Here is a 15,217-nt window from a genome sequence, read left to right as displayed (position 1 = left end):
CAGCCCCTTTTATATGGCTTCCTGCACAGCAGGTCAAAGCCTCCAGGGCGGCTTTAAACCGAGGCAATAATTATAATAATAATTTTGTCTACAACATTAACAACAATTAAAGCTGCTGTCAATACCGGTACAACTGGATGGCTGCCCGGATTGCAACTCAGCTATGGGTAAGACACATCTAAGCCATTGAGCTACAGTTTTATGTAATGGTTGTTTTTTTAGCAGAGACCAGGTTTGTTTCGTCAATTAAAGCCCACCATAAACAGTAGGGGTCTAAGAGTATCTGCAGCTAGCAGTGCCAAGGAAAGACAGGTGAGGACGAAAAGAGAGGGCAAACGAGAAATTTCGATAGCCATATCTGTTTTGGTCATGCACACAGGCTGTAAATATTATGTAAACGAACGTAAAGTAATTAAATTATTACGTAAGCACATGCTATGCGTCTAGGTGATTAAAAGGTCTGTTAGTTGGTTCACACTTTAGGTTCATAGTGTGAGCGTTGTGTCGTGAGAATATTAGCTAATTGTGTATATCCTGCTGTTATGCTGAAATTGTTATAAATAAAAAAATCACTGTCATGTGTGTGTGTTTGTGTTCCTTGTACAGTTGACAGGGCAGTACAATGTGATTGACCACACGTACGATGCTGTGGTGGTGGGTGCCGGAGGGGCGGGGCTTAGGGCTGCATTCGGACTGGTAGAGGAAGGATTCAAGACAGCCTGTATTACTAAATTATTCCCCACAAGATCACATACAGTTGCTGCACAGGTGAGCAACTTGGAGCTGCTTGAGTTGTACATCCAACTTTAGTGTTAGGATTGTTGTGCATTTTCACAATTATTATGCATTTTTTAGCCCTTTGGATCAATAATTGTTTTCGGAACCAAAAAAGCTTGGGCTATTTTAGCCTTGGGGTGATATTTCAGAGATGAGCCTATTTGACTGTTGACTATCTGGCCATGCATATTCTGTATAACGTACTGTATGCATTTGCAGGGTGGCATCAATGCAGCTCTGGGTAACATGGAGCCTGATGACTGGAAGTGGCATATGTTTGACACAGTCAAGGGCAGTGATTGGCTGGGAGACCAGGACGCCATCCACTATATGACAAGAGAAGCCCCTGAGGCAATTATTGAGGTGTGTCGGATGTCACATATTATTATAGTGTGGGCGGTATGATCATGTTTTGGAGTGTGCACTAAGGTGGTTCAGGAATGTGGCACGTTGTAGGACAGGCTGCTTCCAACCCAGAAGTCTAAAAATTCACTAATTATAGTCTAAACTCTCCCTTTGTGACAATTAGTATTAGTAATGTGTAATAATTCTGTAGCTTGAGAACTATGGAATGCCTTTCAGTCGTACGGATGACGGGAAAATATATCAGCGTGCTTTCGGGGGTCAGAGCCTAGACTTTGGTAAGGGTGGTCAGGCTCACAGGTGTTGCTGTGTGGCCGACAGAACTGGACACTCTCTGTTGCACACTCTGTATGGACAGGTGAGTAGCTACATTGTATGTTTTTGTAAAGCATGGACTCTGTTCTTAATTACACGTGCTCTTTTTGTCTTTTGTCAACCCTAATTTGTTTAGCAAGTATTTTAGTTGCACAGCGGAACCTCTGAATGTTAAGTGTGTACACTTTTGAAAGTAATGTCCTGTTTATTGAGAGTGCTGATTGCAGCGTTTTTTTATACTTCTGATGAAAGAGTTGTCCTTATAATGTATTTCATGGAGTACACATTAGGACATCCACTATAATTATGTACTGGTCGGAAATCATTTTTCAAGCATACATACATGAACATGTTTTTTATTGGCAGTTAAACGTAATATGTGTATATACATTGCTTCCTGACTGCACACACACACACACACACACACACACACGCACGCATGCGCACACACACACACACGCACGCATGCGCACACACACACACACACACACACACACACACACACACACACACACACACACACACACATGCACGCATGCGTGCGCGCGCACACACACACACACACACACACACACACACACACACACACACACACACACACACGCACACACGCACGCAGTCCCTCAAGTACGACTGCCACTATTTCATTGAGTACTTTGCACTGGACTTGCTCATGGAGGGTGGAGAGTGTGTTGGGGTCATTGCTCTGTGTCTAGAGGACGGGAGCCTCCATCGATTCAGGGCCAAGAACACCGTCCTAGCCACTGGGTGAGTATCAACTATATATATACTAATTATGTATTTGGGTATTCGTGTATTGATACTTAAAAGTGTTGGCTACTTTGATGTTATCAAGTCTGCATTCATCAGAATTTTTGGCGTTAACTTACCGGGACTAACATACGACCTATTATCATATCTTAATCGTGTCTATAGTGTGGACAAGTTGTGGGCCTATTGTCTGAACAAATAGTTTAGGGCAAAGGTTAAGTTCTCCCACAACATTTTTCAGCTGCTGTCTGCCCTTGCACGGTGGTCTCTCTCCACTTGTAAAAACTCTCTTAAGAGGGTCAATTGTTTCAATACATCTGTTTACACAATCGTTGATATAAGAATCGGTAAAGGGTCACCTCTCAAAAAATGAATGCTACAGTAGGGTAATGATCATCAATCCTATATACTAATATTTGTGCTTGCAATTGCATGTTGTAACCAGAGTGCCATTTCCCTTGCAGAGGATTTGGTCGTGCTTATTTCTCGTGCACTTCTGCTCACTCATGCACTGGTGATGGGACGGCGATGGTGTCTCGAGCTGGGCTGGCTAATGAGGATATGGAGTTTGTGCAGTTCCACCCAACAGGGATCTATGGAGCAGGCTGTCTCATCACTGAGGGATGCAGGTGTGTGGGTGTGTGATGTGTGAGGGTCACCGAGGGATGCCGGTGTGTGTGGGTGTGTGAGGGTGTGTGATGTGTGAGGGTCACTGAGGGATGCAGGTGTGTGGGTATGTGAGGTGTGTGATGTGTGAGGGTGTGTGAGGGTCACCGAGGGATGCAGGTGTGTGTGTGTGATATGTGAGATGTGTGAGGATCACCGGTGTGTGGGTGTGTGTGATGTGTGAGGTGTGTGTGTGTGGTGCTATAGGTAGGAAATGTGTATTGTGTGCAGTCATGTAAATTGTATTTTAACAACTCTCACTGGGAAATTGATGACCTTACCCACATGTAAACTATGGGATGTGTGTGGGGGTACATGAGGGTGTGTCCGAGCTAGTATGCAATGTAAGCATATCAAATATCTCCACACTGTACACACGAGAGTGTATGCCATCTCCTGCTACTCTACAGAGGTGAGGGTGGCTACCTCATCAACAAGACTGGAGAGAGATTCATGGAGAGGTATGCCCCCACTGCCAAGGACCTCGCTTCAAGGGACGTCGTCTCAAGATCAATGACTCTAGAGATCAGAGAAGGAAGGTACAACCATCTTGGAATATCACACTATGTTATAAAGCCCACACTAAAACAATGTCAATGTACAATATGCACCTTAAAGTCTGGCCCCATATCTTGATAAGAACATAATACATATATAATGTTTGTTCCTGTGTGCTCCTTTTCAGCTATATATATAATTATGTGTGTTGTGCAGGGGCTGTGGAGAGATGGGAGATCATGTACACCTGCAGCTGAGTCACCTTCCCCCGGAGATCCTGGCAACAAGACTGCCCGGAATCTCAGAAACTGCTCAGATATTTGCTGGTGTTGACGTGACCAAGGAGCCCATCCCCGTCCTCCCGACTGTACACTACACTATGGGCGGAGTTCCCACCAACTACACTGGACAGGTGAGAGGGTAATAATATATACTGTATAGCGGGTAATTTTCGTGGGGTAAAAAATTCCTTCAACGGTGATTTTCGTGAGCAAAAACTTCATTGCCTGCATTGCATTGCATGCATTCCAGTAAACCACGCTTACGTTTTGTGGAGGTCAGCTTTCCTACGAAAATAATTATAGATAGTCAGTTGTTGAGTAGTGGTTCTATCGTATCTCTGACGAACGGTTGTGTACATTGTCATGGCAACAGTGTGATGATTTCAATACCATAACTGTAACATTATTATGTTGCTGATTCATCATAGCTCAATGTAGGTGGTCTGCTTAGTTGGCACATTAGCCAGTAGTCTGGAAATGCCCATGCCCATGTTTGGTATTGTCAGTACTGCCTACTGCTGTTTAGGGTGTTATCGCATTTCGATAGCAGTTGGTATTAAATTAGTCATAATTGTGAAAGCAATTTTATCAGTAAACATATCTCTTCTTGTACACACCACACACACACACACACACACACACCACAGGTTGTTCAGCACAGTCCAGAGAGGGGTGACTTCATTGTGCCTGGCCTGTATGCTGCTGGGGAGACTGCTTGTGCCTCAGTACACGGTGCCAATCGTCTGGGTGCTAACTCACTCCTCGAACTGGTGGTATTCGGCAGAGCTTGTGCCCATGCCATTGCTAAGACCAACAAGCCAGGGGAGGAGCAGGCACCATTGCCAGAGGTGTGTTTAGATATTGAGTACCAATGCAGAGCAGTTGGAGACATTCAGTTTGCTTTGTGTGATTTTGAATGAAATGTTTAGTTTTTATCTTAGGTATTGAACACTTACTGAATGAAGTAGGCCATAAGAGAGTTGCCCTGATATGCAAGCTACTATAGAATATTTGGCAATGTTTGCTAACAGCTTGTGTGTATGTGTGCACACAGTGTAAGGATAATTATAGTTCACTTAAACCGCATTCCACTGCAGAGAGCAGGAGAAGAGAGCCTTGCTAACCTGGACAATCTGTATCATAAGAGCCAGGGTGACACACCCACAGCTGAATGGAGACTCAATATGCAGCGAGTCATGCACAACAACGCGGGGGTGTATCGCAGTGGTAAGTTCCTCAAAGACGGATGTGATCAGATCAGCAAACTGGCCGTCGATATGGAGAAAAATTTGAAGGTACATAACAACCACTGTACATGTATTGCGTATTGCTGTATACAGTATATATACCCACCCTTTAATGGTGGTCATGTTTAATGTTTAATTCAGCTATATAGATATTGCCTAAGATAAACTATGAAGTTTTCCGTATAAAGTTCATGCGCATATATGGCACACACACACGCACGCACGCACGCACACACACACACACACACACACACACACACACACACACACACACACACACACACACACACACACACACACACACACACACACACAGTTGTATGACACAGGTAAAGTATGGAACACTGATGTTGTGGAGACTCTTGAACTTCAGAATCTGATGTTGAATGCCCTCCAAGTTGTGTATGCTGCTGAAACTAGAACTGAGTCTCGTGGAGCTCATGCTCGTGAGGATTACCCGGTATGTTCCTAATCAGGGTTATATTTGTTTGGGGGGAAGATTTAATTAAGTAATTGTGTCCTCCCCCTGGAATAGTTTCTCAAAATACAGAGAGACCCTTAAATTAAGACTGCTGTGGGGGGAAATTGAAGTGTTTAGGGGAGAAGCTCCCCCCCCCCCGGATGTGTTTTTAAACAGAATCATATTCTTTTTCCAGAAAAGAATTGATGAGTATGACTATTCTCAAAAAGATCCAGAGCAGAGTCAAACAAAACGGACATTTGAGGAGCATTGGAGAAAACACACAATGTCGTATGTGGACGACAAATTCGATGTGAGCTTACACAAGTATACTGATAGCACTAACAGAAAGTTGCACCCTCTGTTATTCATCCAAGGGTGTATGTGTTTGAACGCCACTTTTTTTTATGTGTTGTGTCTCTCTACAGGTTAAACTAACCTATCGTGATGTAATCGACCACACTCTGGATGAAGACGAATGCAAGCATGTCCCACCTAGTGTCAGAGTGTATTAGACCAACTAACGAAAACTCCATCTAGTTGAATTGATATTTCATGCTGTGTATATTTTGTGAGTATCTTCTCTTCAAAAAGTGTTGCAATATCATTTCGGGGGGCTTAACTGTATTTGTTAGGGGTACTGATATGAACCCCGCGACAGAAATTATTACCGTCAACTGGGTGTGTCAATCTACTCAACTTGTACTCAACTTGCAGCAAGCTACCTTTGCTAACTAACTCTTGAACTCGATCTCCTTCATTCACACTCCAGTCAGTCAATATGTCATTTGAAACGCTTGTCGAGAGAGCCAAGGTCGCCGAGCAGGCAGAAAGATACGATGATATGGCTAAGGTACTTCAAACATGCATTCTGAATGGTAGACTTATTTGTAATGGAGTCCATGTTCGTTCATGTATATCTACTAGTTTGTAAGTTTCCACTTTTATTGTAGCTATATATTGTGCTTCATGTGTACTCCTCTACTTCTGTACTGTAGTACTGACAGCTTCGTTTAATTATAATTATTATTATTTGGCACATTGTAATTAATTGTGTAGGCTATGAAGGAGTTTGTAGAGTCTAAGAAAGCTGGTGGGGAATCTCCTTGCAATATTTCCTCTGGTGAAAGGAATCTCTTGTCTGTGGCGTACAAAAATGTTGTAGGCACTCGCCGAAGTGCGTGGAGAGTGATCTCTAGTATTAGTCAAAAGAAAGAGACGGAAATTAACAAAGAATACTTGAAAACGATTGAGAAAGAGTTAAAAGATATCTGCGATGAAGTCATTGTAAGTCGTTTTGTATTGAATTTACCCGCATAGTTAACTGCCATTGAATTAACAGCTAAAATAGTTACTCCATTTGTCTTGTATATACGTAGGCACTTCTTGATGATGTACTCATTCCCAAGCAAAACGACCAAGAGTGCAAAGTTTTCTATTCTAAGATGAAAGGTGACTACTGCCGATATCTTGCAGAAGTTGCGGAAGGAGACGTCAGAGATAAAGGTAACTGTGAATTTCCTAGGAGATGGTTGGCAAACAACTGTGTTTGAAACACTGTGACTGCCTACCTGGCCCCCTCCTGCACATTGTTGATGATTTGTCATCTTCTTCTCACAGCTGTTGGTAATGCTGGGGAAGCTTATGAAGCTGCCTCTACCGCAGCTAAAGATTTGCCCTCAACTCACCCGATCAGACTCGGTCTGTCTCTCAACTATTCTGTGTTCCACTACGAGATTAAGAGTAACAGCGATGAAGCTTGCAAGCTTGCTAAAAGTGTAAGAGTATAAATTATGTGTACGTGTGTATATAGTCATTTACTTAATACAATTATTTAGGCATTTGATGATGCTATTGCTGAGCTTGACCAGTTGAAGGAGGACTCTTACAAGGACAGTACTCTCATCATGCAGCTACTCAGGGACAACCTCACTGTAAGTATTATCATTCACTGTATATACTGCGTTAAATCATGCTGTATATACTTATGCAGTTGTGGACGTCTAATGACGGTGGAGAGGAGGAAGAAGAGGAGCAGGACTAGTTATTAATTGCTTAGCTTTCTACCAAACTGACCAAAGATAATTATTGTATTAACAATTATTAGTTTCAATTTAAAGACGCGGATGAATTGTAATTCTTTGTTCGCGGGGTTGCTCAAAAACGGCGCGGTTCCAGTATTTAACCATTATTTTTTAAGACAAGATCCAGCCAGCATTACCCGTTTCTCTTGAGCTATTAAACTGAAGATGGATAGCCTCGACGCTGACGGTCAAGTGGAGTTTGCTCAGCTTGCAGAGCAAGCAGAAAGACATGAAGACATGGCCAAGGTGAGTATAAGTTCAGTATGGCTTCAAAAGGTGTGTATAAAAGTATGATTTGTTTGACTTATGCAGGCAATGGCTTTTGTTGCAAAAGAAAGAGCAGTGGCCAAGACACCATTGACATCTAATGAGAGGAATCTCTTGTCCATTGCTTTCAAACATGTTGTGGGAGCTCGTCGCACTTCGTGGAGAGCAATGGCAAGTATGGAGACCAAGTACGAAGAGGCAAAGGAGTATAAGGACCGAATTGAGAAGGAGCTTAATGATATATGCAACCAAGTTATTGTAAGTTTGGTAGACATGTACGTACTGTACTGTTTGTTGATTAATTGTGTTTTTTAACAGGATCTCCTGACTCCAATCATAGAGAACGCAACAGAAAATGAGTCTAAAGTATTCTACAATAAGATGAAGGGAGACTACTACCGGTATCGTGCCGAAGTTGCTTCAAATGACAAAAATGGTTAGATTTGACACAATACCTATTGCCATTACCCGTAGACGTAACTAATCTCTACTAGCTTGTTTATATGAGACTGTATTATTTTTCAGAGATTGTTGGCAAAGCTAAAGAAGCTTACGAAGCTGCCGTTGAGGCTGGTAATGAGATGCCCTCAACTCACCCAATCAGACTCGGTCTGGCTCTCAACTATTCCGTGTTCCACTACGAGATTGCCAACGAGCCTGAAAAAGCTTGTGCATTTGCTAAAAAAGTGAGGTTGATTCAGTGTAATGGTCATGCAATCATTGGTTGTGCTGTTAGGCATTTGATGAAGCTATTGCTGGCCTGGATGACCTGAAAGATGGTAGCAGCTCATACAAGGACAGTACTCTCATCATGCAGCTCCTTAGGGACAACCTCACTGTAAGCTGCGCTATTAAAACAACATTACCTAGCCAGATTATTAACTGATTGTTTGTTTTTTCATGCAGTTATGGACATCAGCTGATCAAGAAGCAAATGAAGAAGGACAAAACTAGCTTTATACATGTACTGTGTTTTGAGATATTATTTTATGCGGGGTATAAACACATTTTTAACTTCCCTGGTCCATGGCATGACGACAAGCTTGTCACCGTGGTAACGATTGACGTCAAGGACAGAGTGTTTCTCAGACCCACCCACCACCTCTAGCTCTAGCCGGCCCTACAAGTAACCTAAAAAAGCAGTCCAACCAGCCTTGCAGCGAGTCAAGTCAACCCAGTACATTTTTTCTCTCCCAGAAAAATGAGTTTGATTGAAAAAGCCAAGATTGCCGAACAGGCAGAAAGATACGATGACATGGCTAAGGTAAATAATTGTTGTATGTATAAAATCTAATCAATGAACATCAATAAAGCATTAGTGCATTTGCTATAGCTGCAAGCTAGCTGTACTGGACTAGTACGTAAATATTTGCATTAGCTTGTATATTCAGCTGATTTAAAGAATGTGATATCACTGGTTGACCATCAATAATAATTATTGCAGTTCATGAAAGAACATGTTGAAAACAGCTCTGTTGACTTAATCACAGAGGAGAGAAATCTTCTGTCAGTCTCCTACAAGAATGTTGTAGGCTCTCGTCGTAGCTCCTGGAGAGTGATATCTGCTCAGCTTCAAAAGACATCAAATGATTCAGTGGTGAAAGACTATCAGGAGAAAGTTGAAAAAGAACTCACTGACATATGCAGCGAAGTTATCGTAAGCGTGTACTGTATAATCTACATTGTGTATCAAACTTTGTATTCTTGTAGGGGCTCCTCGAGACTCATCTCATTAAAAAGGCCGAAGACGCTAAGGATGATGAAGCACAGATTTTCTACCATAAGATGATGGGTGATTACTACCGCTACCTTTCTGAAATTGCCAATGAAGAGCGCAAAAAAGGTAAAATAGTTTAGTATGGTAATCATAGCTCACCTTATTGTTGCTAGTTCTATAATTATCGTCAGTAGGAAGGTGTGTCTTGTCCATCCATGTCTTATTAATTTAACGATGTCTGACTCTATAGTGACTACTGAAGAGGCCGAAAAAGCATATCAAAAAGCAGTGGATATTGCAAAAACATCTCTAGCCACTACCAATCCGATCAGACTTGGTCTGGCTCTCAATTTCTCTGTGTTCTACTACGAGATAAAGAACAATCCTGACAAAGCTTGTGAGCTAGCAAAACAAGTGAGCATATTAAAATCCTTGGCTTTTGTACTGAACAAGCTTTGATGCATTGTGTTTGCTAAATTAACATTGGGGGAGTGTGCATGGTTCATCATGTGTTTTGAAGTCGGGGTTTTAGTGCTACCATCATCTGTTTTGAAGTCAGGGTTTTAGTGCTACCATTTCATGTGCATGCAGGCATTTGATGATGCTATTGCTGAGCTTGACCAGTTGAAGGAGAGCTCGTACAAGGACAGTACTCTCATCATGCAGCTCCTCAGGGACAACCTCACTGTAAGACTATTATCTGTTTATCAATTTTGCTATTGACGGTCTTCTTTTGCAGTTATGGACGTCAGACAGTACAAATGAAAATGATGAGCAAGACCAAAACTAACAAAATAGATATAGTGTATAACTATTGTAAGTAGACTAGCATTGTGCTGTCCATTTTAATTTCAGTGTGTATCATTAATTTTGGAGGTCATTGAAATAAATTTAACTTGTCGGGGTTAACTTTATCTAACTTATCGGGGTTGCTCGCTACCTTGGCAACTGAATGACGCACTTCTTGCTATGGAAATACCATGGCAACAGTGACGTAGTAAGACCCGCCACACAGTCAGCTCTTTCAATAATTTTTTTATTGCCTTTCTAGTAAAAATATCCTTTTCCCTGTTGTGTCGAAGATGAGTTCTGATCAGAATCCAGAAACGTTGGTTATGTGTGCTAAGCTTGCAGAGCAAGCAGAAAGATATGACGACATGGCTGAGGTATGGCTGTGCAAATTTGTGCACACATTAATTTTATGTAAAAGCTGCTTTACTTATTCTTTTATCTCCATGCAGTATATGAAGAAAGTTGTGGAAGTAAAGGGATCATTGAAAATTGAGGAGAGAAACCTCCTATCTGTGGCCTACAAGAACGTCGTTGGTTCCCGACGTAGCTCATGGAGGGTACTGTCTAGCTTGATGGAGAAATCAGAGGATAAGAGCGACTACATCAAAGAGTACAAGAAGAAAATTGAAGACGAGCTGAACGAAATATGCAGTGCTGTAATTGTAAGCATAATTATTTATACGAAATACTAATTTTTTTACAATTTCCTTGTTTCATCTAATTAGAGCTTGTTGGACAAAAAGCTTATTAAGAAGGATGATGAAGAAAAGGATATTGAATCCCAGGTGTTCTACTGTAAGATGAAGGGGGACTATTACCGTTACCTCGCAGAAGTTGCTAGTGACAAAAAAGATGGTAATTTTAATACAAGTTTGATTTACGAGTATTAAAATAATGTTTACAGAAGTAAAAGAAAAATCTGAGGAGGCTTATTTAAAGGCTAATCTGACTTGTAAAGAACTTCCCACTACTCACCCGATCAGACTCGGTCTTGCTCTCAATTTCTCTGTGTTCTACTACGAGATACTGAACAAACCTGAGAAAGCTTGTGAACTAGCAAAATCAGTGAGTACATATAAATAGTAATAGTAATGGTCTCGGCTTAAGTATTGTATTGTATACACCGAGTGTACATTTGACTTATAATAATTATTGGGCAATCGGAGTGTGGGTGGAAAGTTCAACACATTGTTCCATGTGCAGGCATTTGATGATGCTATTGCTGAGCTTGACCAGTTGAAGGAGGACTCTTACAAGGACAGTACTCTCATCATGCAGCTACTCAGGGACAACCTCACTGTAAGCCCAGCTATCCATGAATGCCCATTTTTATTTCTTAAAAGACAAGTGTTAGCTGAAAGCAATGTGTAACGTCTTTTACTGTGGCTTAACCTCCTGTTTCTCTTTCCTACCATAGTTGTGGACTTCAGATTCCAAAGAGCAAGAAGAGGCTGGCGACGATTAGTTCAATAGCCACTAACTTGCAGTGTACCTTTTTTAGTACAAACAAATTATAGAGACCGTGTACTACAGTAACAATTTTTACGATGCTTTTTTTGTTCATGGTGTGACGTGATACCCTACTGGTTAATAAGAAATAATTATTAGAAATAATATTATTATAGGGACATACTACAAGTGAAATTTTAATGTAAAGGTCGTTATTAGTCAGTTAGTTCTATGGGTGTGTTGGCATAGTAATGCTATGGTGATCCATGACGCACATGTAGATTGCCATATTAATAATTATAGCTCGAGGCAAGACTACATGCACCAGAAACTCGATTTTGACAATCAAAGATGTCTGTACCTAAGGAAAACATGAAGATGGCCAAACTGGCTGAAATGTCAGAGAGATATGAAGATATGGCACAGGTAACTAGACTAGACTACATGAGAGCCCTTGCAGCCTATTGTGTTTCTTGTTTTGATAAATAAATGTCACATTCAATTCAATGTACACATGATGATCATAGTGCAGTGTATTGTGTTATATAGGCATCCAATACTGTAATCCTGTAAATCTTAACGTTCTTCTGCAGTACATGAAAGAGGGTATTGAACTAGACCCGAACACCGTTTTAGAGCCAGACGAGAGAAATCTTCTATCTGTTGCCTACAAGAATGTGGTTGGGCAAAAGAGGTCTGCATTTCGATGTTTGACAGGAATCTCTGTGAGAATTATACTATGTACCAGAATCTGTCCATTGTAATGTAAAATTAGTTGTAGAGCCTTCATAAAGATACGTAAAGGAAAGTATTTTCTATAAACTAATACTAGGTTAACTATTGAATGTTTACCACTTTTAACAGGTTGACGAAAAGAATGAGCAAATACGTTTGGATTACATCAAAACAATTGAGAAGGAGCTGAGAACAATATGCAAAGAAGTTGTGGTGAGTTTGCACTTGGAAATTAGTTTAATTAGACTTACCGAAAATACCTAATCACATACCCCCTCCATTGTAGTACCTAGTACCATGCCAATATATTCTATATTATTATGTACTGTATGCCACATTGCAGGACCTTGTGGAACAGTTGCTGAAAGCTCTGACTGGTGAAGATGTTGAGGGGAAGGTGTTTTTCTATAAAATGCAAGGAGACTACTATCGCTACCTGTCCGAAGTTGCTCTGGCATCTAAAAGCGAAGACGAACAAGAGCTGAAAAGCAACTCTGAGGCGGCGTATAAGGAAGCTTCTACTCTGGCCACCAAGCTCAAGGCAACTCACCCCGTTCGTCTAGGCTTGGCTCTCAATTTCTCTGTCTTTTATTATGAAATCTGTGAAAAATCAGCAGAAGCCTGTGAACTGGCGAAACAGGTAGGTTTGTGTAACAATAGACAAATTAAGCAACTAGTGACATTATCGTCATTGTTCTAATTACAGCATCACTCTAATTATATACGAAACATGAATAATATTATTTATTTAATATTCCTAATGTACTCTTGATAATAATTATAGCAAAATATAATTTTTGTGCGTAGTTCTAGCAAATTTATATTTGTTGGTGAACGAACAGAGCATTATGGTATTTTGTAATGCAAACCACCTAAGGCCATAATGTATTTCCCTTCTTGAAAAGGCTTCAGCTATAATTATTGCGTACATATTAGGCCTTTGATGAAGCCATTGGTGAACTGGACCAACTCCAGGACGACTCGTACAAAGACAGCACGCTTATTATGCAACTGCTTCGAGACAACCTCACAGTGAGTACTCGTGTTCCTCTTATATTGATTAGCTCTCATTAGGTAGCCATGCAGTGATACTAAATGGTATATCTAGCTATAATCACAGCTATTCTAATACGATATGTACTTACTGTCTCTTCTTTTGTCGTGCAGCTCTGGACGGCTGACAGAGATGAAGAGGAGAAAGACACTAAGGGCGCTGGCGATGAATAGACTCAATGATATAAAAATGCCGTTTCTTTGCTAGAACAGAACAATTTTATGATTGTACAATTTACATGTATCATAGATTTTTATGTCACAAAAATGATTTATAATTATATTGAATATCAATGTTTCAGTCCACATGCTAGAGCTTTAGAATGTAATAATGTTTGAGCATGCTTGTACAGTTTCACATCTGCTGCATTGGCTTCTTCGATTCTCTCTATTTCCACTTCTGACAATTGTCTTTGGTGTTCATTCTTATTAACCATTCCAGCTTCTGATGTCATAAGATTCCCAAAGTAATTAGGTATAGTTTTTGCAAGTACCTTAAAACTCAATTGCATTTCTTCAACTAATCCAACAAAAGCAAAATCTTTATTCAAATTTGTCATAGCATTTGCGAGAGCCGCATCATTACCCAGTTTACAAAAGCGATGGTGACCACAAAAGTACCTAGTCATCAAGTTATGTGCACATCCTTCGTGTTGCTGGTCAAGACAGTTCAGTAGAGTTTCATTCTTATGGGTTGGGTCGAGTATAGACTGAATGTGAGCTTTGCTGCTGTAATGATAGTACAGAAATGAGGACACAAATCTTGATACGGGATCCCTCACAAATGTAACATACGAAAAATCGTTTAGATCGAAACGATGAAAATCAACATAGTAGAAGTGACGGGCGTACACAAATCTCTTGTGCTTTGCTTTGGCCATATCAGCAACTTGTGTCATAGTTCGTACATCCCAGTCATAAGCTCCACTCGGGTGAAAATACAAATTGTATGCAGAGTCTTTAGACAATGATTTCAGGAGTTGGACAAAAGAAGTACTTGCACACTTCGCAATACGAATGACAAATACAACCTTTGGGTCTATAAGTTCACAACTGATGATATCTTGAGATTGAACGTCAAGTCTCTCTTGCTTGCGAACCACTGACTTTGAAGAATGGTTTAGTAGTTTCTATAATAGACAAAGGAGTTATCAAAACACAATACATCAGTTAATTGTATACTTAATTTTACATTGGTTTCATGTGGAATCATGTCAGAGAGTTCTTGCATACTGTAGTGTCTCCTTTTTAGAACTTGTGCCACAAGAATATAGTGCAGGAAACCAGACTTGTAGCTCACCACTCCCACAAGCAATAGACTTAAAACCAGGTACAAGCACCACTTTGAGCCTCTACTTCTTGGAGCACAGTATCTGCCTACTTGAGTCACTGTACCTAGAATCATCTTGCCTGTTTCACACACTTCCACATGGTCTATTTAACTTTTCTCTCTCCACCTACTAGGCTGTACTACAGCTAAACCAGCCCCACCTCCCTTTTTTGCTGCGCGCATGCTGACTTGCTAAGTGGCGTAAAGCGCATGTCAGAGGCAATGGAGGTAAGTGCTGTTACAGATAGCTAAGCCGTTGCGTTGCTGAGTATATCTAGTAGCCTATGCATTCTGACTCGGTGATTCAGGTAACTTGGGATGAAATGCAAGCATTATAACTCTACACATGTACAGTAACTGTTGGTTGATCTATGATCTATTCAATACAGTATACCATGCAGTATATATGAGC

The 15,217-nt window shown here is 40.8% G+C and overlaps 7 protein-coding genes across 8 annotated transcripts; 6 read left to right on the top strand and 1 right to left on the bottom strand.

The window, feature by feature from the left end:
• Positions 1 to 15: 15 nt before the first annotated feature.
• Positions 16 to 5,974, top strand: LOC135331775 (succinate dehydrogenase [ubiquinone] flavoprotein subunit, mitochondrial-like). Of its 2 annotated transcripts, none has more exons than XM_064527019.1 (14): positions 16 to 167; positions 223 to 312; positions 607 to 768; positions 997 to 1,140; positions 1,334 to 1,498; positions 2,075 to 2,223; positions 2,691 to 2,855; positions 3,303 to 3,431; positions 3,607 to 3,802; positions 4,319 to 4,519; positions 4,769 to 4,966; positions 5,235 to 5,378; positions 5,575 to 5,691; positions 5,807 to 5,974. In XM_064527019.1, the coding sequence occupies exons 1-14, from the start codon at positions 138 to 140 to the stop codon at positions 5,891 to 5,893; spliced, it is 1,977 nt and encodes a 658-aa protein (XP_064383089.1). In that variant the 5' UTR covers positions 16 to 137; the 3' UTR covers positions 5,894 to 5,974. The 2 variants fall into 2 exon arrangements, with proteins under 2 accessions (XP_064383089.1, XP_064383091.1); XM_064527021.1 differs by having other exon boundaries at positions 24 to 167; positions 226 to 312.
• A 66-nt stretch (positions 5,975 to 6,040) lies between these two features.
• Positions 6,041 to 7,499, top strand: LOC135331799 (14-3-3 protein zeta-like). The gene is made up of 6 exons (XM_064527053.1): positions 6,041 to 6,231; positions 6,438 to 6,665; positions 6,758 to 6,884; positions 6,999 to 7,156; positions 7,217 to 7,312; positions 7,372 to 7,499. The coding sequence occupies exons 1-6, from the start codon at positions 6,160 to 6,162 to the stop codon at positions 7,420 to 7,422; spliced, it is 732 nt and encodes a 243-aa protein (XP_064383123.1). The 5' UTR covers positions 6,041 to 6,159; the 3' UTR covers positions 7,423 to 7,499.
• Positions 7,500 to 7,523: 24 nt separating this feature from the next.
• LOC135331801 (14-3-3 protein zeta-like) lies at positions 7,524 to 8,747 on the top strand. Its single transcript, XM_064527055.1, has 6 exons — positions 7,524 to 7,708; positions 7,775 to 7,987; positions 8,048 to 8,165; positions 8,255 to 8,415; positions 8,466 to 8,567; positions 8,636 to 8,747. Exons 1-6 carry the CDS (start codon positions 7,628 to 7,630, stop codon positions 8,681 to 8,683), a joined length of 723 nt encoding a protein of 240 aa, XP_064383125.1. The 5' UTR covers positions 7,524 to 7,627; the 3' UTR covers positions 8,684 to 8,747.
• Positions 8,748 to 8,805: 58 nt separating this feature from the next.
• Positions 8,806 to 10,345, top strand: LOC135331802 (14-3-3 protein zeta-like). The gene is made up of 6 exons (XM_064527056.1): positions 8,806 to 8,993; positions 9,174 to 9,386; positions 9,440 to 9,572; positions 9,697 to 9,860; positions 10,038 to 10,133; positions 10,186 to 10,345. The coding sequence occupies exons 1-6, from the start codon at positions 8,931 to 8,933 to the stop codon at positions 10,234 to 10,236; spliced, it is 720 nt and encodes a 239-aa protein (XP_064383126.1). The 5' UTR covers positions 8,806 to 8,930; the 3' UTR covers positions 10,237 to 10,345.
• Positions 10,346 to 10,440: 95 nt separating this feature from the next.
• On the top strand, positions 10,441 to 11,852 carry LOC135331798 (14-3-3-like protein 1). Its single transcript, XM_064527051.1, has 6 exons — positions 10,441 to 10,612; positions 10,688 to 10,900; positions 10,964 to 11,093; positions 11,143 to 11,303; positions 11,442 to 11,537; positions 11,656 to 11,852. The coding sequence occupies exons 1-6, from the start codon at positions 10,529 to 10,531 to the stop codon at positions 11,701 to 11,703; spliced, it is 732 nt and encodes a 243-aa protein (XP_064383121.1). The 5' UTR covers positions 10,441 to 10,528; the 3' UTR covers positions 11,704 to 11,852.
• Positions 11,853 to 11,951: 99 nt separating this feature from the next.
• On the top strand, positions 11,952 to 13,771 carry LOC135331797 (14-3-3-like protein). The gene is made up of 6 exons (XM_064527050.1): positions 11,952 to 12,113; positions 12,281 to 12,412; positions 12,552 to 12,635; positions 12,766 to 13,062; positions 13,359 to 13,454; positions 13,590 to 13,771. Exons 1-6 carry the CDS (start codon positions 12,039 to 12,041, stop codon positions 13,647 to 13,649), a joined length of 744 nt encoding a protein of 247 aa, XP_064383120.1. The 5' UTR covers positions 11,952 to 12,038; the 3' UTR covers positions 13,650 to 13,771.
• On the bottom strand, positions 13,766 to 14,965 carry LOC135331786 (uronyl 2-sulfotransferase-like). Its single transcript, XM_064527038.1, has 2 exons — positions 14,668 to 14,965; positions 13,766 to 14,605 (listed from the first exon to the last, which is right to left on the bottom strand). Exons 1-2 carry the CDS (start codon positions 14,878 to 14,880, stop codon positions 13,766 to 13,768), a joined length of 1,053 nt encoding a protein of 350 aa, XP_064383108.1. The 5' UTR covers positions 14,881 to 14,965.
• Positions 14,966 to 15,217: the final 252 nt, after the last annotated feature.

Source organism: Halichondria panicea, chromosome 2, assembly GCF_963675165.1.
Source record: "Halichondria panicea chromosome 2, odHalPani1.1, whole genome shotgun sequence".
Classification (NCBI taxonomy): Eukaryota; Metazoa; Porifera; class Demospongiae; order Suberitida; family Halichondriidae; genus Halichondria; species Halichondria panicea.
The sequence above is the reverse complement of the archived record's forward strand: the minus strand, read 5'-3'. Positions and strand labels throughout refer to the sequence as shown.